Source organism: Marmota monax, unplaced genomic scaffold (assembly GCF_021218885.2).
Source record: "Marmota monax isolate L192 unplaced genomic scaffold, Marmota_monax_Labrador192_F-V1.1 WCK01_AAM20220418_F8-fsc00035, whole genome shotgun sequence".
Lineage (NCBI taxonomy): Eukaryota > Metazoa > Chordata > Mammalia > Rodentia > Sciuridae > Marmota > Marmota monax.
The window spans coordinates 2,717,759-2,740,742 of NW_026691961.1; the positions used below are offsets into that span (position 1 = coordinate 2,717,759).

The following is a 22,984-nucleotide window of genomic DNA, read 5'->3' on the forward strand; positions in this document are numbered from 1 at the left end:
GGTGAAATGAGATGGACATCATCACCCTATGTACATATATGAATCCACGAATGGTGTGACTCTACTTCAAGTACAACCAGAGAAGTGAAATATTGTGCTCCATTTGTGTACAATAAATCAAAATGTATTCTGCTGTCATGTGTAACAAATTAGAGCAAATTTAAAAAAAATAGGGCTGGGGATGTGGCTCAGAGCCCCTGAGTTTAATCCCTGGTACACCCTGCCCCACAAAATGGAGGTACTAAAGCCAACTACAATCTGGAACGCCAGTGACATTGCATTAAGTGAAATAACCATATGGAAACGAGTACATATTGTGGATTATGTGAAAGGTCCAGAAAAGGTAAATCTATAGATAGAAAGTAGCTTAGTGTTTGCCTGTGGCTGGGGGGTAGGAATGGGGAGAGACTACCAGAGACGACTCTTTTCATCTTGCAAAGCTGAAACACATCAAGCAATTTTGCTTTTTCCTCTCTCCCAGTCCCTGGCAACCCCACCATCCTAGTTCCTGCCTTGATGAACCTGAGTACTCTGGGGATGTCAGGAAGTGGAACCATCCAGTGTCTTTTCTTCACTTTGTATAATGTCCTCAAGGCTCATCTATGTTACAGCATGTGACAGAATTTCCTTCCCTTTTAAGGCTGAATAATATTCTTGAATGTGTGTTGGGTTTCTGCTTTTGGATAGTCTCTGAGTTTCCTGTGTAAGTAAGCATCACTTGCCTCCATCATTTGGGTTCGGAAGCCATCTCCTGGAGTTGAGAGCTGAGGTGGTCTTAGAGACAGAGCACTGACCAGCATCCTGGCTCAGTGACCCTGTATGCACAGGTAAGTTATTCATTCTTTTTTGGTCTGCAGCTTCTAGACTTTAAAAAATGCTCACAACATCACCTCATCACACAACTGTTCTTAAAAATCAATGAGATTTTTGGGCTGGGGTTGCATACACTCAGAGCGCTTGCCTCGCACATGTGGGGCCCTGGGTTTGGTCCTCAGCACTACATAAAAATAAATAAACTAACAAAAAAATAAAGATATTGTGACCATGTATAACTAAAAAAAAAAATGTTAAAAATCAGTGAGAGGGGCTGGGGGTGTAGCTCAGTGGTTGAGCACTTGCCACACATGCATGAGGCACTGGATTTGATCCTCAGTACCACATAAAAATAAACAAAATAAAGATATTGTGTCCATGTATAAGTAAAGCAATTTTTTAAAAAAATTAATGAGATTTTATAAACAACTGTTGAGTGAGAAACAGAGAACCTGGAGAAAGAAGTACTCATGTACTTGAAGTTTGTTGAGAGCACCTAAGTATTCTCACCAAATCGCACACTATGGTCTGAAAGTGCACCCACCGATTCATGTTGAAATCCCGACCCCCACAGTGATGGTATGAAGAGGTATTGGGAGGTGGTTAGATGATGGGAGCAGAGGCTTCATGGATGGGATTACTGCTGTTATAAAAGGGGCCCTAGGGGCTCCCTTGCTCTTCCCCCCATCTGAGGACACAGAGAAGAGACCATCTATGAACTAGTAAATAGGTCCTCCCCAGACACTGAGTCTGCTGGTGCCTTACTATTGGACTTCCAGCCCCCAGAAATATGAGACATAAGTTCTTGATGTTTATAAACTATCTCTGGTGTTTTGTTATAGCAACTAAGACACTATGTGAGGTGATGAACGATTAATTAGCTTGATTGTGTCAATCATTTCACAACGTATACATATCAAATCATCACACTGTACACCTTACACAATTTTTATTTTTCAATCATATCTGAATAAAGCTGGAAAAATGTACTTCATAAATGACTGCAGTTGTGTTCCCAGAGTGTGGTATGGGGGACTTCAGGTTGTCTTAGGGTCCTGAGGCAGGATGGACAGACAGCTAATAGCTAAGAATCATAGACTGGGAACTTAGCAATAAAGTTCCCAGAGGTCACATCAGAGGTCACCAACTGGTGATATCTAGCTCACAATGTGCTGTTGACGCGTTGTGTTTAATTTTTTAAAATCAATTGTCAACAGGTAAACAGCGGGAAAGTTCATATTAAGCTCTGTACTGGGAGCTTCTGTTGAAACACTGAACCCACGTTCCCACATGATGGGTTCTGGATGCTTCCCCTTGCAATATGCTGTCAATATGCTGGGTGTGATAGGCTGAATAATGATATTCATATCCTAATTCCCTGAACTTGTGAAGATGTTGCCTTATATATCAAAAGATCTTTGGCAGATGTGATTGAATTAAGGAACCTGAGATGGAGCGATTAATGGGGATTACCTGGTGGGCCCGGTGTAATCCAGGGACCCTCAGAAGTGAAACAGGAGAGTCAGAGGAGGAGATGTGACAGTAGAAGCAGAGGCCCAGTGATGGTTAGTATCGCTGGCTTTGAACATGGGAGAGGGTCAAAAGCCAAGGAGTGCAGCTAGCCCCCAGAAACTAGAAAAGGCAAAGAAACAGATTCTCCTTGAGAGCGTCCAGAGGAAACAGCCCCACAGTCATTTCAGACTTTAGAACCAGAGATGTTCTCTACACTGAAACGGGCAAGACATCCCACACAAGAAATAAACATCATGCATCCTAAATAATTTCAAGTTTTCACTGGAGAGGGGCACAAAACTTGTTCATAATTATTTGAGCCTGGAACCTAATTCAATTTAATATGAACACAAGGTCTTTTTATAGTTTCATTATATATTGATCTTTCCAGGAAAATATCTACCATATACGTCAAGAAAAAATTGTACTTTTTTCCAGAACCGAAGAACTATTTCAGAAACTATTTCTGGAAACCAAAGAACTATTTCAGAAAATCCTATCACCAAGAGCACCACCACTTAACAGTGTATGTGATCCAGTCTGCCTTTTGTGGCTGTGGGGCACAAGGTGATTCTACATACAGGTCCAAGCAAGAGACTACTTCATAATATAATGTCGTTTTATTGGAGCATTTAAAAATGAAATATACATTATTTATATTATAAATGATGTTCTTTCACTTCTCCTTTATGTTGTAGTCCACTACAAGATAAATGACCACAACCTATCTTTTAAAGTTATATGGATAGACGTGACAGATGATTATGCTAATGGCCTCTAATCAATCGTGTCTCCTAGGTCCATACTCCTTTCCCATGGGACTTTGCCAGTCAAGAAAAGATGGAGTCTGTGTTTCACCTGCTTCGAGTTTGTCTGACCCATGGAGTGAGGTGGAAATGATGGAGTATTCTAGCACCTAGGCTTGGCATCTCTGCCTTCTCCTTCTTGGAAAGCTGCCCTTGGTCGGCCATGCTGCAGAGGAGTTGAGATGGCCTATGGGATGGAGGAAGAGAGGCCACGTGGAGAACACAAGGGTCCCAACCAGTAGCCAGCACCAAAGCCCCTGAGTCATTCATGAGTGCGTCCAGATGAGACCACAGGAGAGCCGCCCACTGGGCCCACAGAATGAGGAAAAACAGTAAACCATTGTTATATTTTTTTTTTAAGAGAGAGAGAGAATTTTTAAGTATTTATTTATTTATTTATTTTAGTTTTCGGCGGGCACGACATCATTGTTTGTATGTGGTGCTGAGGATCGAACCCGGGCCGCACGCATGCCAGGCGAGTGTGCTACTGCTTGAGCCACATCCCCAGCCCCCCATTGTTATCTTAAGTCACAAAGTTTTCAGATAATTATTCAGCACGGTAATCAGGTTAGTGATAAGTCAGTCCTCTTCCTAAGCACTTCACTTCTGGATTGTAAGGCCTGAGGCCATGCTGTGGCAGGGAGCCTGGGGCTCACAGACTCGAGGGATCTCCCACTGCTCTAGGGATGAAAGCCACACTCTTTCCTGGCCACGTGACACAGCCCACATGGCCCTATATGACTGTACGATAAGGCTGCCGACCCAAGAGCTTCTGCTCTGGCCAGCTTTTAGTCCTTGGAAAAGGCCACTGCGTTTGATGGTACTGGGTCATTAAGTAAACTTGAAAGGAATTGCACCAGGGCATTTCGATGCCACAAAGCGGTTTATTTATTTTTTAGGGGAGTGGGGGGATCCTGGAGATTGAATTCAGGGGCACTCAACCACTGAGCCACATCCCCATCCCTTTTTTGTTTATTTTATTTAGGACAGGGTCTCACTGAGTTGCTTAGCACTTCACATTGCTAAGGCTGGCTTTGAACTCACGATCCTCCTGCTTCAGCCTTCTGGGCTGCTGAGATTAAGCCGGTTGCCAGAAAGTTACATAAAAGAGAGAATGGATAGTGAAAAGATGGAGGTGAGGTGATTTTCGCAGTGTGTCAGTGAAAAGGAAGGAGAGAAACAACCTAGCAGGGTCAAATATATGGGCTTGAGAATGTTACCTATTGGTAATTCCTATTTTTCCTGATTATAAAATAATTAAGTTTATTTTAAACATTACCAAAGTACTGGAATATATCATATAGGGAGGGGCTGGGAGTGTAGGTCAGTGGTTGAGCACTTGCTTGCCTGGCACAAGTGAAGCTCTGGATTCCATCCCCAGCACCGGAAAACAGAACAAAACAAACAAAAAACCTGTAGGAAGGTAGATACACTGATACTGTTATGGTCTGGATGTGAGGTGTGCCCCAAAAGCTCATGTGTGAGACAATGCAAGAATGTTCAGAGGTGACATGATTAGATTTTGAGATTTCTGACCTAAGGTAGATTAATCCCCTGATGTGGATTAACTGGGCAGTAACTGTAGGTAGGCAGGGTGTTGCTGGATGTAGGTCACTGGGGACCTGCTTTTGGGTTTACATAAATCTATCAATCAATGTTTCTGTCTATCTCAGCAAAAGTTACAAAACTTTCATCTCCCCCACCCCTACTTATGTATGACTTTTCATTGATTGGAGATTAGGTTAGATTACTGCATTCACTTTGGCTTGGTCTACACATGCTGCATAAATCAGCATAAGCCCAAGAACTGTCTGTACAGTATCTTATTGTTGGTCCAGAGATGTATTTCCAGCAGCTATATGTACAAAGCAATTGTTTCTACTCTTTATCTTTCACATAAGTGTATTTAAAATAACAAAATACTGCTAGTACTCACATAATTCACAGAAAAACTAAAAGGCCCATTGACTTTATCAAGCCTGCACAGCTTATTGGGGGCAGACCTGGGTTGGAAGATGAGTCCATTTTTCAGAGGTTGGATTCTCAGCCACTGGACCATGTAAATATATTGCCTCATTCATGTGTGAGCACACAGACACCTCACCAACATGCACATGCACACAAACACCCCACGTCACACACTGCTAAGGTTCAGCTATGGTTGGACTGTCTCTCAAGGGTTGATATGCTGGGAGCTTGGCCCTCAGTACAGTCGCATTGGGAGGTAACGAGAAACCTTTGAGAAGTGGGACTTAGTGGGAAATAATTAGGTCATGAGGGTTCTGCCATGGGAAGGAACTGATTTAGTAGTTCTTGTGGGACCTGGTTAGTTCTTACAAGAGGGTTATTATAAAAAGAGTAAGACTGGATCCTCCCACTCTCAGGCATCCTATCTTGTCATGTGCTCTCTCCCTTTTGCATGAGCTCCCACTAGGATGCCACTTATCATACGATGCAGCTAGGGAGCCCTCACCAGAGCTGGCACCATGCTGTTTGGACTTTCAGCCTCCACAACTGTGAGTTAAAATAAACCTCTTTCTTAACAAGTTATCCAGCCTCAGGTATTTTATTATAGTAACAGAAAATGGACTAATACACACAGAAAGCATGTGTGTAAATGGCCAAGTGCCCTGTGCTATAGTAATTATTTGCTGTCTCTTGCTGTCTTTCTAGGCTCTGTTCTCCTTGGTCTTCCTTGGAGTTTCAAGGTACTCACAAGACAACCTAGATAAAGGGCTTCCTAGCTTCTCCCTCCCCTTCTCTATGGCCTCCAGGCCCATCTTTCATATCAGAGTCTGGTCTCTGCTCCTGGCAAGCTCTCAGAACAACCAGGGATGCTGGTCAGTGGTCAGACTCCTAGGCTCAGGAGCCAGTCTGCTTGGTTTGAATCTTGGCTCTGCCTCTTCATAGCTGTGGACCTGAGCTTCTTGCTTCCCCTTGGTGCTGCTCAGCCCAAGCCTATAGGATGGTGATAACAGTATCCAGCCCCAGTGACTTAAGGAGGATTTAATAATTTCCTATGGTTAAAGTGCTTAGAGCAAGATCTGGCATGGAGGACAGTTTTGGGGAAGTGCTGGCAACTGCTATTCTTGAATTCCAACCTCTCGCTCAACCCTCTGGCTCTCCATTGGCTATGAGGCCCCTTCCTCTGTGGGGATTTTCTCAGGCCTGGCTCTAGTACCAGGGTCCTACAGACCCGGGCAGCATCCCATCCTTTACCTCCCTCTAGAGGCAGCAGATCCAAACACTGCAGGTCCAGTTAAGGAATCACCTCTTCATCTAGTGGCCAAGGCAAACTGACCTCCACAGAATACTCTGTAACTTGCTCTCTTCAAAGAAGACCCTGACATATGAAGAATCATATTCATTCAGAAGCATTTATTGAGTTGCTACTCTGTTCCAGGCACTTTAAGGGCTATATTACAGAATAAAGCAGAAAATAAGAAAAGCAAATATAGATAACTAGAAGTCAACATTTTAAGGGCAAAATTCAAATTAGCAATTATTTTTGAATGACCTACTGTAAATGCTATTTCAAGATATTTGAATGGCCCCTCAAAACAATGAATTATGCCACTGTTTACGAGCTATTTGGATGCAAGTCTGGTGGCTGGTGACAGATAAGAATGTTCCAGTTGTGTAATTTTGGTTGGAGGCCAGTTATCATGCAGTTTAAGCATCTATTCCCAATGACAGGATGTGAGGAACAGCTGAATGGAGAAAATGCAAATCTGTCGTGCGGATCTGAATAACAGGAGTTCCACTTGGGCCTGACAAATGTTGAGGTGGCAATAATGTAATTTTCAGGTCTTAAAACAACACAAAAACACAAAAGACTACATGACCAAGGGAGAAAAACGAAGGGAATCAGATTTAATCAAGAATGCCTAAGTCAGGAAATGGAAAAAAGTTAACAGTAATTCATCCACCTTGCGTATTTGTGGCACTCAGAAAACAGCTTTCTGGCACAGACGGAACTTAGCTTCACTGGAGAGGCTGGGAGCATTTTCCAATACTGCCTCTCCCTCCTGATAACAGGAGCAGCTCTGCCATGCCTTTAATAGAGGAGAGACTGAGACTCAGGTTACCTAAGGCCACCCTGTAAGGAAGTGGAAGAGCAGGGTTTTGAACCCCAGTGTGCCCACCTGCCTTGAGTGTTTATCAGTTTTTGCAAGTTAACAGTTTCAAGAACCCACATTTCCTATCTTCCTTGTTCACTCATTAGACACTTTAAACCTTAAAGCTCATTCAAGCACCACGCAGCATTTGATGTTGGACTGTTTTCATTTAGTCTCGGCAGCAGCTCATCTGTGGGGTGTCAGAGATGAAATATGAGTTGGCATGAGGATGCCTCATTAATCTCTAATACAAATAGAAATTTCTTGGATTCTCTAAAAGCACTTTATCACTGCCGGGGGGCTGGAAACTGTTTCTAGTCCCCTCATTATAAAATTATTTATGGGCAAACATTAGACATGCAACCTTCAATGTAAAATCTTAATTACTGCCTTTCTAGTTGATTTTGTGCCCCTGAAGGGGTATAAATTAGAATAATGGCTGAATAAATCGGAATAAAGGCTGCACAGTGGAATAGCTGTCCCAGGGTCTAGAGATGAATTCCCAGCCTCAGGGACACTCGTGCCATTTGTCCTCATATGTTCTTGTTTCTGAGGAGGAAAAAAAGAACTCATAAATGGGAGAGGAAAAAAAAAACCTAGTTCCTCATTGTTTTTCACCTGTCAAAGACTGTACTACTAATCTAGTTCTGTGGAGGACAGGGCCTGTCTTGTCCCCTGTGACCCCAAGGCCTTGGCCCCCTGGTCAGCACACAGTAGGGCTTCGTGAATATTTGTTGTTGAATGGTACTAAACCCCAGTGAGTTCACTGCTTGCAGTTATTCTTTACATGTTTACAATCAAAGTTTATGTTGTATTGTTTTAATCCTTTGTTTAATAAAAGGCACAGCACACTGAATACACTTTGGTCAACAAGAAGATAAGAAAAAGCAATAAGGTCACTGGAATGTGACTCATGAGAAGTCTGGTCTCCCTCATTTAGAAGCCAGGGAGACAAAGCCATCTAACGATGGCAGGGCCCTGCTGAGGGGCCTGCTCTCTAACCCCTCTGTCCTCACTCCCACTCCAGCTGCCTGTACTGGACAGCAGCATGTGTCCAGGGGGAAGGCTGGGTAGGAATGGTGTGCAGGAATTAAGTAAGTGGCCAAGTGAGCAAGTGAACAATAGCTGAGAAGAAGAAGCAGTCTGGATTTTAGTATATTTGCTGCCGAAGCGAGCACAGAAACCAACTGGGTTTTAGAACCAAAACCAAGTAGCAATCATTCTCCAGAATGCAGCTATGAACAGCGGGGAAAAAAATCAGTATTTATGGAAGCTATTTAGAGGACAGCCACCAACTCCCCTGTATTGGGAGGGATGAAAGTCCAGGCTCCGGGGTCATCTGGAGATGCCCTCCACAGCTCCCTGGCTGGGTGACCTTGGGTCATAATCAACTTCTCTGAGTTTCAGCTTTACTCCATAAAGGAATTGGTGGAAGAGGTTATTCTAAGGAAGAAATGAGGCGATATTTGGACCAATGCTGACAGTGTGCACGTAATCATAAGGCGGCTTATCTGACTTTTGATATTATCTCTTTCAGTTATCGCAGCGGTTGTCAAGCAAGGTGAGGAGAGCTATTACCTGGATAGTCAGTATTGGGATTGCTGCCATTTATTTCACCAGCTTTTTCTGGTCATACTGCTTCAGCTGAGTGTCCTCTTATGTTAATGAAAATAGGGGAACTGACCATTGTGGTGTTTCCTGGTTCACAAGGGACAACCAGGTCTGTAGTAGCAAGTCAGTAGAAAGAGAAGGGACCAAGGTTTCCCTAGACTTGAATTCATCAGACCTGTGCATCAAAACTCAACTTTTGTAGGGTGCAGTGGTGCAACTCAGGAGGCTGAGATAGGAGGATCCTAAGTTCAAGGCCAGTCTCAGCAATTTAGTGAGCCCTAAGCAACCTAGGGAGACCCTGTCTCAAAATTTTAAAAAAGCAGGGAGGTGGTAAGGTCTTGGCTCAGGGGCAAACCACCCCTGGGTTCAATCCCTCCTCTCAACAACAACAACTCAACTTTTCTGACATGGGGTATAGTTCAGTGGCAGAGCACTTGCCTGGCATGTGCGCAAGACTCTGGGTTCAATTCCCAGTTCCACAAAAGCAAACAAACAGCCGGGTGGCGGTGGCACACACCTGTAATCCCAGCAGCTCAGGAGGTTGAGGAAGGAGGATCTCGAGTTCAAAGCCAGCCTCAGCACTAAGTAACTCAGTGAGACCCTGCCACTAAATAAAACAAACAAAAATACTAAACTTTTCTGAGAAGTCTTTACAGTCCTGTCTCAGCTGGGCTGAGGTGAAGCTCCTGCACCTGCTCCCACCCACAAAAGCTGTGGATGATGGTTGAACTGCATTTGGGGGCGGGGCAGTGGGGATTGAACTCAGGGGCACTGGACCACTAAGCCACATTCCCAGCCCTATTTTTGTATTTTATTTAGAGACAGGGCCTCACTGAGTTAGTCACTTAGTGCCTGCTAAATTTCTGAGGCTGGCTTTGAACTTGCTATGCTCCTGCTTCAGCCTCCTGACCCGCAGGATTACAGGTGTGCACTACCACGCCCAGCAGTCGACTGCTGGGTTTCTGTTTTCCTGACTAAAAGGCTCAGGGGTCACTCCAGTTAAACTGGGCTAACTGGGCTGCACAAAATAACCACACAAGAGACACAAATACCTTTTTCTTTGGGGTCGCTGTGATGGCTCTTCTGACCTTAAGGGTCCGCAGGAAGAGAGAAGCATGCGCTGACCCCTTTTATTGAGGAGAAGCTATTCAAATGAGGCAAGGGGTCAGGTTTCAGGGGGCTGAGTCTATCTTCATGATGTCCACTGTCAGCAGGTTGACTGACACCTGGGTAGGCCAACCCAAGGGCACAGTAAGAGAAGGGGACACACACAAGGCACTTCCATGGAAGATTCTATCCTAAACAGGGCAAGGGGTTATATTACAAAGAATAGGTGAGCGTAGCTCCACCCATGGGGCTGTAGTAAGACACACCCATGCACGAGACACCAACCCTCGAACCCAAGAAGGGTGGGGAAAGCTCTGCCACATTTCTTCGACTGAGCGCCTCAGCACCCAGCCGGGGAGTGTGACTCAGTCACGTACAAGGTTGGTCTCCCACAGTCGACCTGCACCTTACTGGAGGAGAGCAAGTGGGATGCTGGGCGTTAGTTAGCTTTGCAGAGAGGGCGTGCAAGTACAGACTTATTCCGGATTCAGAAGGGGTCTACAGCAGCTGTTTGGGGAGGGGGTGTCCAGAGAGGGCAGAAATGCTTCTAGAAAGGATTAATGAAGTATTGCTTGACAGGTGCAAACAAAATCCTCTTGCTAGCATCCTCAGGAAGTTATCAAGAAAATACACCTTCCTCATAAAATCACTTTGGGACTGGATGCTTTTTTCTGGAAGATGGGAACCAGGGCTGAATCAGGCCTCCAATTGACCAGGGAACAAGACCCAGGCCACTCAGGTAACAGGTGTAACCCATCCGACCTGGGGGACACCAGCAGCACATAAAAACTAATAATAAGTAACAAGTTAACATTTGTCAAGTTCTTATTTTTCTAGGTCCGTCCTATGCACGTTGAAGGGGCTGTCTTATCTCTTTTGCAGTGAACCCATAAGCAAGTTCTGAGATGATCCTCATTTTGCATATACAGAAATGGCAGTGGCTCAGAGGGATGAAATACTTTCCTTAGGCTGTGCAGCCAGCTTGGATGGAGGTGGATTTCAAACTTAGGTCATGTGGGTGGGTGGGGGTGCTGGGGTTGTGGCTCAGTGGTAGAGCACTTGCCTAGCATGTGCAAGGCACAGGGTTTGATCCTCAGCCATGCCTATAATCGCAGCAACTCCAGAGGCAGAGACAGGAAGATCACTAGCCCGAGACCAGTCTCAGCAATTTATGAAGATTCTGTCTCAAAATTTAAAAAAAAAAAAAAAAAAATTCTTTTTTTTTTTTTTTTTTGTACTGGGGATTGAACCCAGGGCACTTTACTACTGAGCTACATCCCCAGCCCTTTTTTACTTTGTAAAATTTTGAAACATGGTCTAAGTTGCTTAAGGGCCTCCCTAAGTTGCTGAGGCTGGCCTTGAACCTGCCATCCTACTGCCTTGGTTTCCCGAGTCACTGGGATTATAGGCATGTGTCACTGTGCGCAGCTCAAAATTTTAAAAAACTTAAAAAGGTCTTGGGATAAAGCTCAGTAGTAGAACACCCCTGGGTTCAAACCCCATTACTCTAAACAAACAAAACAAACAACCCCCCCAACACACGCACCCACATACAAAAACCATACACACATAAAAACAACAATAACAAAAAAAAAAAAGGAAAAAATATTAGTGACTTTGACTCCGGAGTCTTGCTCTCAATCACTATGCTGGAAACCAAGGCCCACTTGACTCATTAATTGCAAAATTGATGCAAGCAGGGTCCTGCCCCCACCCCCCCATGAAGTAGGCAGATGTCTGCTTCCTCCCTCAGTCCTCCAGGGATGAGTCCAACAGAACAGCCTTCCAGAAAGAAGAGACCAGGGTTTGGGTCAAGACAGGGTGACAATGCCACTGTCTTCTCGTCTGACCATATGCTCACTTATTCAATGTTTATCAAGCGCCAACTCTACGTTCACCATCTACCAGGCATTGGGTGGAATGATCCAAGCACTGAGGAGAGCATAAAAATAAATCCGAGACAGAATTTATCCTCAGATCACTTAAAATATTGAGGAAGACAGGCATGGATAACATTAAGTATATGTATATTAAGAATGTCTTCATTTACCATAAAATGAGGAACAGATGAAAGTGCTCTGAAGTCTGAGTGCTGGGGTCAATTCCTTCTGTTTGGGCCTAACAGGGTGTCGGGGTGCACTTGAAAGGCAAGTAGAGCTTAACTATGCCGAGAAGAGGAGCCCAAGGATTTTTTTCTAAAAAAAGAAGGAACATATGCAGAGAGGCCATGAGGTGGGGGCTGACCCAGAGAGCCCAGAGCGGTTCTGCCTGTCTGGAGGGGGTGCTGGGTGTTGAGAGCCATGGCCCAGTCAGAATGATGCCTGGCATTTGCCGAGGGAATGTTTGTAAGGTGACACCAGGGAACCATTGAGATGATGATCTGAGTTAAGCTATATATAATTGCTGTGATGCTGGATTGATTGAATTGTATATTGACCTTTACTGTCGGGCAATAGGGCGGCTCTTGCTGCCTGGGGCGCCCGCTACTTTGGAGTTCTCCCGGGGGTTCGGAGAGATTGGACGGAGCCCGGTGGAGGAGGGAGTGTGTTCCCGTGTGGTGTGTGCAGTGCCGGTGAGAGTTGGGGAATAAAGAGTTGCTGTTTGAATCTACAAGGCTTTGTGGCGGCTCGGTTATTTGTGCCCAGCCACACTGCGGCAGCTGGGGAAGGAGACCAGGAGATGAAGGAAGGGAGGGGGACAGAAGAGAGGGCCTCGGAAGCCAGGCTGGGGGTTCTGGGCCCACTGTTCAACAGCAGGGTGCGCCCACACTCCTCCTTCATAAACGTGTGCCAGAGTTGGGTGCTGAGTGTCTCCCAGAGCCAGGTGTTAAGGGCCTGGTCCCCACAGTGTGCTCCTGGGAGGTGGTAGGGGCTAGCGGGTGATTGCAGGTGATGGGCGGTGTGCCCTTGAGGGGACCATGGGATTCCAGCCTTTCCCTCTCTCTCCTTCCTCCCTGGCTGGCGATACGAGTGGTTCTGTCCCACCATATGCTCCCACAGTGATGTGTTATCCTGCCACAGACCCAAAGCAGTAGGGCCAATGTACCATGGGCTGGGACCTCCAAACTCTGGCCCAGAATAAACCTCTTCTTTTTGTAAGTTGATTATCACAGGTATTTCATTACAGTGACAGCTGACCAGCACAGCAGGCTACTCAAATTCTGACCAGTGCCTCATAATCCATTTCTGCCTCAAGTAAATCGCAACTGTTATGGGGAGGCCTGTGAGGAGGAATGTCACACGGAGGGGATCAAGTGGCAGGCAATGGGGCACTTCGGAGGCCAGAGGGGCAGTATACATTAAGACTTTGCTAAAGGAGAATCAAACACACAAAAACTGTCTCTCAGGGCAGGACACAGTTCTTCTCAGAGAGGGAACCCAGGCTACAGGGCAACTACTCAGGTGAAGCCGTGAACTCTGACTGGTTTTACAGACCACAGGATGTGTCACATCAGTTGTGCATTCACTGGAATCAGGCCAACATTTTTAGTGTCATTTTGAATCATTTAATTTGGATTTGAATCCTAGTTTGCCATTAGCCCTTGATCATATTTCAAACCTCTGTGCCCCTCTTTCCGCATCTGCAGAGTGCACACAGGGATGACAGAGGGAACCCCACAGGGCTGTGTTGACAGCTGAGTGAAATAACAAGGGGTGAAGCACTGAGCGGGGTCCTGGTGCAGAGCAGGAACCTGGGCAACAGCAAATGTTGCTGTTCCTCTACAGTCTCTGTGTGTTGTTACACAAAACTGCAGACCCTGAACTATGCAGGACACATGCAAGCCCAAAGTACCCAGTGACCTGCAGAGCAGAGGCCACGCCTGAGGGTATCTAGGCAGGGATTCGCCCAGATCAGATGATCCACCCAGATAGGCTGCTGCAGGGTGATAAAGACCCACATCTATTGGGCCCCCAGTGCATTCCAGGCCTCTCCTGGTAGTGACAACAGGTGGCCCCAAGTAGAGGAATAGGGAGAAGTGGGAGGGGGCAGATCAACCCAGAGCCAAAAGGGAGGTAAGAAGAGCTTTAATCAGTGCATACAATAAACAGGAAGTCCCAGGAAACCTGGTAAGTGCTACACTGCAGGGGGCCAGAGCAGGCAGGGGCGGCAGGCAGGGTGGAGAAGCGCTCAGGAGCCACAGGGGCCAGACAGCCGCTGGCGCGTGCTATGTGCACAACTAGCCTTGGGTAAGTGACCCAAACACAGGCTTTCCCACCCCAAGGAATCATCTGGAGAATAACAACTGGATGGCACAGAGATCATGGGCTGCCATTTGATTAAAATGAATTATTGAGGATTTAAAATTAGAGCCACCCACCAAACAACTGACCTCCAAACACTTTTCCTTCTTTGCCTGGTGAAGGAGGCTAGTCATCCCAGGAAGCAGGATTGGAAAGATGTAGGTTTCCAAATATTTTCTGGGGGAACCTAGTGTGAACAACAACAAAATTTCCACTGCAAATCCCAAACTGCCCACACCCACCTGGGAGAAATTTTTAGACCATAAAAAGGTACTGTCCATCACTAACTCGCCCTTCAGTGTGACATCTGCTCCAGACCATGGAATCTGACTGCATTACTAGAGAAACTTAAAATGTCCCTGTGAGCCTCCGTAGTCTGCCAAGGATGTAGGTGGGTCCCACACCAGGGCAGGCCCCCAGCTTGTTATGGCTGCAGGCAGTAACACAGCCAGGAGCCCAGTGTGGCCAGAGGAGCAGAGGGACAATAGCAAGAGGAGTGCAGTAGGAACTGTGGCCACAGGAGAACTGGGGGTGGGAGCAAACTGGAAAGGGCCCCAGGGCCATGGGAATGGAGGTGGTGGTCGGCACACAGTCCGCAGGGAGGCCTGAGGAGCAGCTGCAGTCTGCACTCAAGGAAGGCACCACGACATTTTCTTCTACTTCTTGCATTTGTTTGCTCCTCCTTTTGTTCTTTGTAGGTAAGGTAGAATCGGAGTGTGGTTTATTATTATCTCTACTGCATTTTAACCTTAAAGTTAAATCAACAGAAAGATGATAATACTTCCTCTTTTTTTTTTTTGGTAATGGAGATTGAATCCAGGAGCCCTTTACCGCTGAGCTGCATCCCCAGTCCTTTCATTTTTTAAATTTTCTTTTTTTGAGACAGGGTCTTGCTAAGTTGCTGGGGGCTTGCTAAGGCTGGCCTTCAACTTGTGATCCTCCAGCCTCCAGCCTCCTGAATTGCTAGGATTATAGGCATGCACCACCACACTCAGTGAGGATACTCCTCTTAAAAATAAGAATTAAAACAACAACAGTCTCTTATTTATGCAGTCTCCCTGAGGTCTAGGGACCACTCCTATCCCCACTCTATGGTTTTGTAATGTTCTAAACCCCAAACTATAAAAGAAGGAAACCCACTTCCTTACTCACATGTTTTTGGATCAACAGTTTCTGAGATCTTTAGAGGACAGGGTATATGTGAGACCCTGGTGAAAGGCGGGGGTAGGAAATAGTGCTCTATGTTGAAGCCTTGGGAAACCGTTTCCTCCAGGGGCGAAACCTGGGGAGGGAGGGGAGGGAAGTCAATGCATGTCAACAGTGAAAGCTGAATCCTTTCTTTTTTTTCAGTTGTTGATAGGCCTTTCTCTTATTTATTTATATGAAGTGCTCCTGGCCCAATGACTGCCTGCTCACCCTGAATAGTCTTCACATGGACAACACTCCTCACAAGCATCTGGTCAGTTTTTCTATTCAAAGAAGAGACCCATCCAGAAAACAAACCTACATGTTTAGTTTTCCATGCCGACTGGACTGACACAGCTGGTGAAGCATTATTTCTGGGCGTGTCTGTGAGGGTGTTTCTGGAGATCAGTGGCCGAGTGGAGGACTGAGCGGGGAGGTAATCCCCAGTGTGGATGGTCAGGATCCAATTGGCTGGGGGCCTAGCTGGAAGAGAGCGGTGGAGGGAAGGTGAATTTTCTCTCAGCCAGGATGTCCTTTTCCTTGGGTGTAGGCATCTGGGACTTGCACCAGTACCCGCCATGCCATTCTTAGGCCTTTGACCTTGGACTTGACCAAACCACACTGCTGATTTCTCTGGTTTTCCAACTTGCCCATGGCTTTTTCTCAGCCTCCATAATCATGTGTGAGTCAATTCCTCTAAAAAAGACCCTTCCTTCATCTATCTATGTATCGTCTCCCATTGGTTGTCTGTCTGTCTGTCTATCTGTCTATCTATTTATATTCTCTTATTGGTTGTGTCTCTCTGGAGAACCCTAAAATACCAGCAATACAGAAAAATCAACTCATTTATTTAAAGTGGTGATTTTAAATAAATATTCAACTATCTCTATACAGATCAAGAAAAGCAACAGGATAAAAGGCAAAAGGTTAAGATCTAAAAGAGCACAATTGAACCTGGAATAAAGACAAATAATCCAGGAACAAGAGGTTATATGATGCAGAATCTGCACAAACACTTGAGAAAGAATTGCATCCATAGAGCAAAAACATGATGCTATGAAAAAGGAACACTCACAAAATGTGATTTTTAGACACAAAAACTCTGTCAGAGGTGGCTATAATTGAAGCTATGAGTCTACAGACAGGTTTTGATTCCATCCCTGTGACCCTGCACAAGTCCCTTCATCTCTGCAAATGTTTTTAAAATTTTCAAATTCATTGTGCATATTTAATTCCAAGGTATGTTTCTAAGGGCCTCCCTCCTGGCTCCCTGTCCTTTTACTCTGCATCTGCCCTACCCTGGAATGCAGAGGAACTTGTCCCCAACACAGACAGGCTGTTGGATCCACAGTGAAGGCCTTTCTCCTCCAGGATCTCATCTGAGCCCCACAGATGCCCTGTTAGTTGAGGATTATCTGTCCCATTTAATAAGTGCAGAAGCAAAGTCTGAAAGAGGTTATGTGATGCTTAGGTCACACCATTAGTAACTGGCCTCAAGTTTCTGATTCTAGCTTCAGTCCACCATCTCCTTCTCACCTCCTAACTCATGACACCGTCTGACCTTCCCCAGCCCTCAGTACTAGTCTCATTTAAGAGCCTTCTATTTAGCATGAGGCCGGGGTCATACTCACAGTAATTTCAGGCTCTTGTTTGACTTCATATCCTTTTGGAAAGGGAGGCAGCTCAGCTTGGTACTCTAAAGGGAAGGGGAATAAAAATCCTCAAATGCCATGCTTCATTGCAGTTTGTGATATCATTTCTTTTTCTATGAATGAAATATTCTTAAATTTTATTTCAGTTGGCGGTTTACAGAAATAAAAACCAACTGGCCATTGCAAGGTAATATTTAGTGTGGATAAGCCAACTTATTTAAAATGGACGGTTGACCTCTCACATGCAAGCCAAAGCTTTATGTAAGAGTCTGAGACTCTTTGCCTGAGAATACTAGTTCAGATTTTGCTCAAACATTAGGAGGAACAGAGGAAGGAAGAGACTGGGGAGGAGGGTAAGGGAAGATGCCAATAGCACACATGGAACAGAGTAATGCAAAGAACATTCCACCCAAGTCGTACAGGGCAGCAGTAACTACTGCTGAGAGAGGGACAGAAAATGCTCACGGGCTAACCTAACCCTAACCCTAAAGAAAAGTCGAGTAAAACATTTCTGGGAAGGTTCATGTTTTAAAGGCGACTTTGACAGTGATGACAAAAGATGTTTTGGCCAAGATGGTACTGAAGGAATGCAGCTCCGTTGTGCCTACGTTTTGCTCCTTACCTTTTGCTCCTTACCTCGTTACTCACAGGTACTACAGCATGTCTCATTTTTGAAAAAGACACTATTTTAAATATCAGGCTGGGGACACGTACATCCAACTATAGATTACAAGCAATTTGATTCTCAATATCAGCTATCACTGTGCAACTAATTACAGTAGTCTCCCTTCACGAGAGCTTGGATCTACAATGCCTCCCACAGGCCCAGATTGCTCTATTGGTAGGTGACAGGCTCTTTAAGAGGTGGCACCTAGTGGGAAGTCTCCAGATCATTGGGGTCAAGCCCTGGAGAGTGGGGTCCTGGCCCCTTCCTTTTCCTCTTCAAGCCACCAAGTGGGTGGTTTTGCTCTACCGTCTTGTGCTGCCTGCTATAGGCCCAATCACTGAAACCTCCAAAACTGTGAGCCAAAATGAACCCTTTCTAGGTTATCTCAGGTATCTGTTATGGTGATAGGAAACTCATATACTCCTTGTGCCCACAGAGTATGTTCCAAGATGTTCCTAAGATGCCCCAAATTGCAGGTAGTATTAAATACCACACCCAGCTAAATTTAGGGATTTAAAGCAACACAAATTATCTGAGTCAAAAGTCCAGGAATAAGGGCCGGGTGTGGTGGCGCATGCCTGCAATCCCAGTGGCTTGGGAGGCTGAGGCAGGAGGATTGCAAGTTCAAAGCCAGCCTTAGCCAAAGCAAGGCGCTAAGCAACTCAGTGAGTCTCTGTTTCTAGATAAAATACAAAATAGGGCTGGGGATGTGGCTCGGTGGTCGAGTGCCTCAGAGTTCAATCCCTGGTACCAAAAAAAAAAAAAAAAAAAAAAAAAAAATCCAGGGAGAGAGAGGTGTCTCATGCTGTAATCAAGGCATCAATCACAGCTCTGACTTAGTATCTGGGAGTTGGGGGTCCTTTTCCAAGCTCACTAGCTGTTCATTTTCTTGTGGTTGAAGGGCTGGAGTCCCTGTTGTCTCCTTGGTTGTCAGCTAAGAACTGCTCAGCTCCTAGAGTCTGCCCTCAGGTGCTTGCCTCGGGCAACAGTAGGGCTGTTGGTACTTCAGTGCCAGCAGGAGTCTCTTGTACTTGATCTGGCTTCAAGGGCTCACCGGATTAGGCCACGCCCACCATCATGTGAAGTGGATGATTAAGGACTTTAAATACATCTAAAGCATCTTTTCACAACAACACAGGTGTTTGGCTTAACATCTGAAAGGTATGTGCACTAGGAGTTAGGAATCTTGGGGGCCATGTTAGAATTTTGCCTACTGTATCAGACACAGCTCTATCACTTTTTCCCTCTGCTTGGGCAAGCATGTAAATTCACCCTTCTTCCCCCATCGACCCATCCTGAGAATCACTGAGATAAAGGGAAAACTATTTAGGTTTAAAATGTATACATTTACGCCACTGTTTTAATACAACATCAGTACATAATCGTTGAAAGAAAATTTCGAATAACACAGAAATATTTTTTAGAGGCAGTCACATCTAATCCTATCCCTGAGTACTTAGGCTTGGCATACAGCCAACCGAATCTTTTCAATGTATTACTAATATAAGATACACAAATATGTTTGCTTTAAATCTCCCAGACTAGGTCAACTGCTAAAGTACAGAATCTCATAACTCTTGTCCACATTTTTCTTTATCAGTTTTTCCCCTTATTTGAATTTTATAAAAATTTATGCTGTTCTTTTTAATGGACTGTAGGTTTGGCAAGGGAAGTACCTGGTTTATTTGTTATTATATCCCCAAATTATTCTTGCTGAATAAACAAATCAATGATGAATAAATAAACCAAACAGTACATCGAATTGTTTTTGGTACCAGGGATTGAAGCCAGGAGTGCTTAACCACTGAACTACATTCCCAGCCCTTTTTATGTTACTTAGGGCCTCAGCCCCGCAAGCTGCTGGGATCACAGGTGTACACCACCATGCCCGGATGCAGCAAGTTCTTTTGATTCATCCATTAATCCCTACCTACTGCCTACCACATGCCAGGAACCCTTCTAGGTGTTGAATACTGGGTCCTTCAATGCTGCCACAATTCTACTGTGCCACACTTATTAACAAGTGTGCTCTTAGTAGGCATCTGGGTTGTTTACAATTTTTCATTATTACAATGTTGCAATGAGCATCTTTACCACTGATCTTGATCTCAATGAAATCATTTTTGTGGGATTAACTCAGTTGTGAAATTGTTATGTCAAAGGGAAAAAAATTGGGCAATTTGCCAAACTTTCCTACAAAAAGTTTGTAATAATAGTGAGACTGCCTATTTCTCCAAGTATAATCAATCATACACATTTGAAAAAATATTTTTATTTGCATTTCATTATTATTTGCCATTCTTATTTTTCCAACAAAAATCTCAGTTAAAATTTGATGAAAAAACACAAAACTTCACACGACCATAGAAGAGATACAGTTGAAATAATTATTTAAAAGTATAGGAAAACATATTAGCCTCAGGAGAACCCAATATGTATATTACTTTAAGCCTTGGGAATATTTACAAGAATCTGAAATATTTGAGAAATCATTGGTTTCACCTTGAGATTTCAACTTGAATACACAGGTGATCAAAGACTTGTGTTGTTACATTGACAGGCCTAAGACAAAGGGTTTGTAAAGAGCATTGAACTATTTAAAACAATTTGATTGATCATAGAGAACACCTTCTGGGGAGAAATGAAGGAGAAGATTGTCTGCTCTGGGTTGGTAAGAGGGTGGAAACTGAAGTGGTGTGAACAAGAGAGCTGTGTTCTTTCTAGACTGGTTGCTGCTAAAGAGGATATGGGGTCAAGGTTGGGGTTTTTCCTGAGATGAACCAGAGGGTGTTTGGAGGCAAAAGCAAGTAGCGAATTGTAGGAGCAGGATCCTGGAATAGCAAAGCCCAGATGGTGGGCTGAGTGGGGAACAGCAGGGTGTAAGGATGCCAGCATGTGTATAAAAACTGGGCTGCTGTCCCCCCCCCCCATTGCCTCCTTAGTGAATGCCTCCCCGCTAAGCGGTACTGTTGAACCCCTGAGGAGTGAGCGCCAACCCCGGACCAGTGGGTGTGGGCAGTGAGAGGAGGCACTGATGGGAGCTGATGATGAGCAGTGTTGAGAGTGGCGGGGGCCATTTTCCTCTGGCTTGCTCAGCTGCTGGGCAGGAACAAGCACTGAGTCAGCGCTGATCCACGCTGGCATCTGGCAGGTGAGATGAAGGGTTAGATTTTATAACATCTTTGAGGGCTATCGAGCTGGAGAGTGACTGATTAAACAATGAGCCAAAGACAATAAAGAAAATACTGATAAGGGGCTGGGGTTGTGACTCAGTGGTAGAGTGCTCGCCTCGTACGTGGAAGTCACTAGGTTCGATCCTCAGCAATACATAAAAATAAAATAAAAATATTGTGTCCATCTACGACTAAAAAAGAAAAAAAAGATTAAAAAAATACTGACAACAGTAATCATAGCAATATCAAAATAGAAAACTATAAACCCTAACCAATGTGATTCTGCAACCCGTACAATCAGAAATAAGAAATTATACTCCATTTGATTCAAATGTATGAAATGTCAAGATCATTGTATTGTCATGTGTAACTAATTAAAAAAAAGTCATATAAAAAAAAAAGAAAACTATAAACTCCAAACACTTGGGCTCAAGTCTTGGTTAAAACCGTAAACATTGCAGTGACTTGTGGACCTAGGGCCTGGCACATGCTAGGCAAGCACTCTACCAGCGTTACATCCAGCCCAATATAAATGCTTTTGAGAATCCTTAGTTGTCACTGGAAAGATGAGGGCAAACCCAGAACACTTACAAACAAGTTACCACAGAGGCAGGGAGGCACGGGCACATGCACACACCAGAGCACAGCACAGGGAGGATAAAGACCATAAGTTAGAGTTCACCTATACTGTATTTTGTCTTCATGAAATTGAGTACCTGTAGGTGTGTCTGCTGTGACAGTTTACTTTTTGAACGAAGACATCCTAACAGAATGTAATTCTTAATCTTAAGTGTAGATTCACCTGCTTTTCACTTGCTTTTTCCCTAGAGTCCTGATGGACCAACACAAACTCCTCCTCTAAAATATAACACAAAGAACGTTCCTTTGTTGACAATAATGAACATTTACTAAATGCAGGGCTCTGTCCTCAGCACCTCCACATACATTTTCTCATTTGGTCCTCACAACAGCCCTGTGAGGTAGGCACAACATTATCTCCCCCTTATAGATGAAATTGAGCAATGTCCCCAACACCACCTTCTAGCAGCAAATTGTATTATGAAGAATTGTTTGGCTTGCAGAAGTGAATGTTCTGGAAAGACAGCCATAATATTTGAGTGGATTCTTTGTAGGTAGAGTGATTCACTCCTTGGGTCACAGTACCAAAGGTCCTAAGGGTGGAAGTTATAAGGAGAACATTCAGAATAAAAAGATTTTTCCCTACAACAATGAAATGCTGGAGAAGGACTTTAAGACCTGGATGGGAGTTGACATAGATGGCCTTGAGGGTTGGCTCTCAAGAGTCCACTACTTTCTACTTCCTCTGTACTCTACATTGCTTTCAAATCATCCCTTATCTTCATACACTGGCACATTCATGTTTGTTTCCATTCAGTAAACATTTCCTGACCTGCAGTATCCAATACAGTAACCACACTGTGACTACTTAATTTACTAAAATGAGAAATTCTGTTCCTCAGCTGTGCTAATCACACCTCCAATTGTTTTTTTTTTTTTTTAGGCTTAAATTTTTTATTTTATTTGTTGTTTATAGATACACATGACAATAGAGTATATGTTGACCTATTATACATACGTGGAGTATAATTAATTCTAATTAGGATCCCATTCTTGTGCACACCTCAAATTGTAACCAAAAGCTCCATCACTGTCCCATGCCGATGAAGGCCAATTTAATAATGAGGACACCGTTTTGAGAAAAAGGAAAAAGAAGGTTTATTGCTTGCTAGCAAAGGAGAAACACAGGGGACTCCGGTCCCAAAGGGAGGAAGGTGGGTGTGGGGGGGTGTTAAAGGAACTTTACAAGGGTTACATTCCAGGTGTGCTCTGGTAGGGGTCCCAGGGCACCCAGCTGGTCTGTTAGGATTCACTTGCAAATTTGGGAGCTATCCACAGGGAGAGAGGGGAATAGAAAGAAAACTTTTTTTTTTTTTTAAACAAGATAAACCTTAGAGCAATGAGGGCTATATTCAGAAGGCAAAGGGACCACTGTTACAAAATGCTCAATAACCACACGTGCCTAGTAGCTACCAGAGAAGTCCTATCGGACTTTGCTGTTTGGTCTGTTAATGCGGAGA

The 22,984-nt window shown here is 44.5% G+C and overlaps 1 protein-coding gene across 2 annotated transcripts in view; it reads right to left on the reverse strand.

Moving 5' to 3' along the window:
* Positions 1–22,984, reverse strand: part of Iqck (IQ motif containing K) — a 117,873-nt gene that overhangs the window by 93,918 nt on the left and 971 nt on the right. The window contains exons 2-5 of one of the 2 annotated variants that reach the window (XM_058575703.1): positions 17,025–17,089; positions 15,716–15,872; positions 15,361–15,490; positions 14,298–14,395 (exon numbers count right to left, since the gene is read on the reverse strand). In XM_058575703.1, the coding sequence (XP_058431686.1) occupies positions 14,298–14,395; positions 15,361–15,490; positions 15,716–15,872; positions 17,025–17,053 (414 nt within the window). In that variant the 5' untranslated portion in view covers positions 17,054–17,089. The remainder of the gene's footprint in view (positions 1–14,297; positions 14,396–15,360; positions 15,491–15,715; positions 15,873–17,024; positions 17,090–22,984) is intronic. The other variant, XM_046434655.2, reaches the window with a different exon arrangement.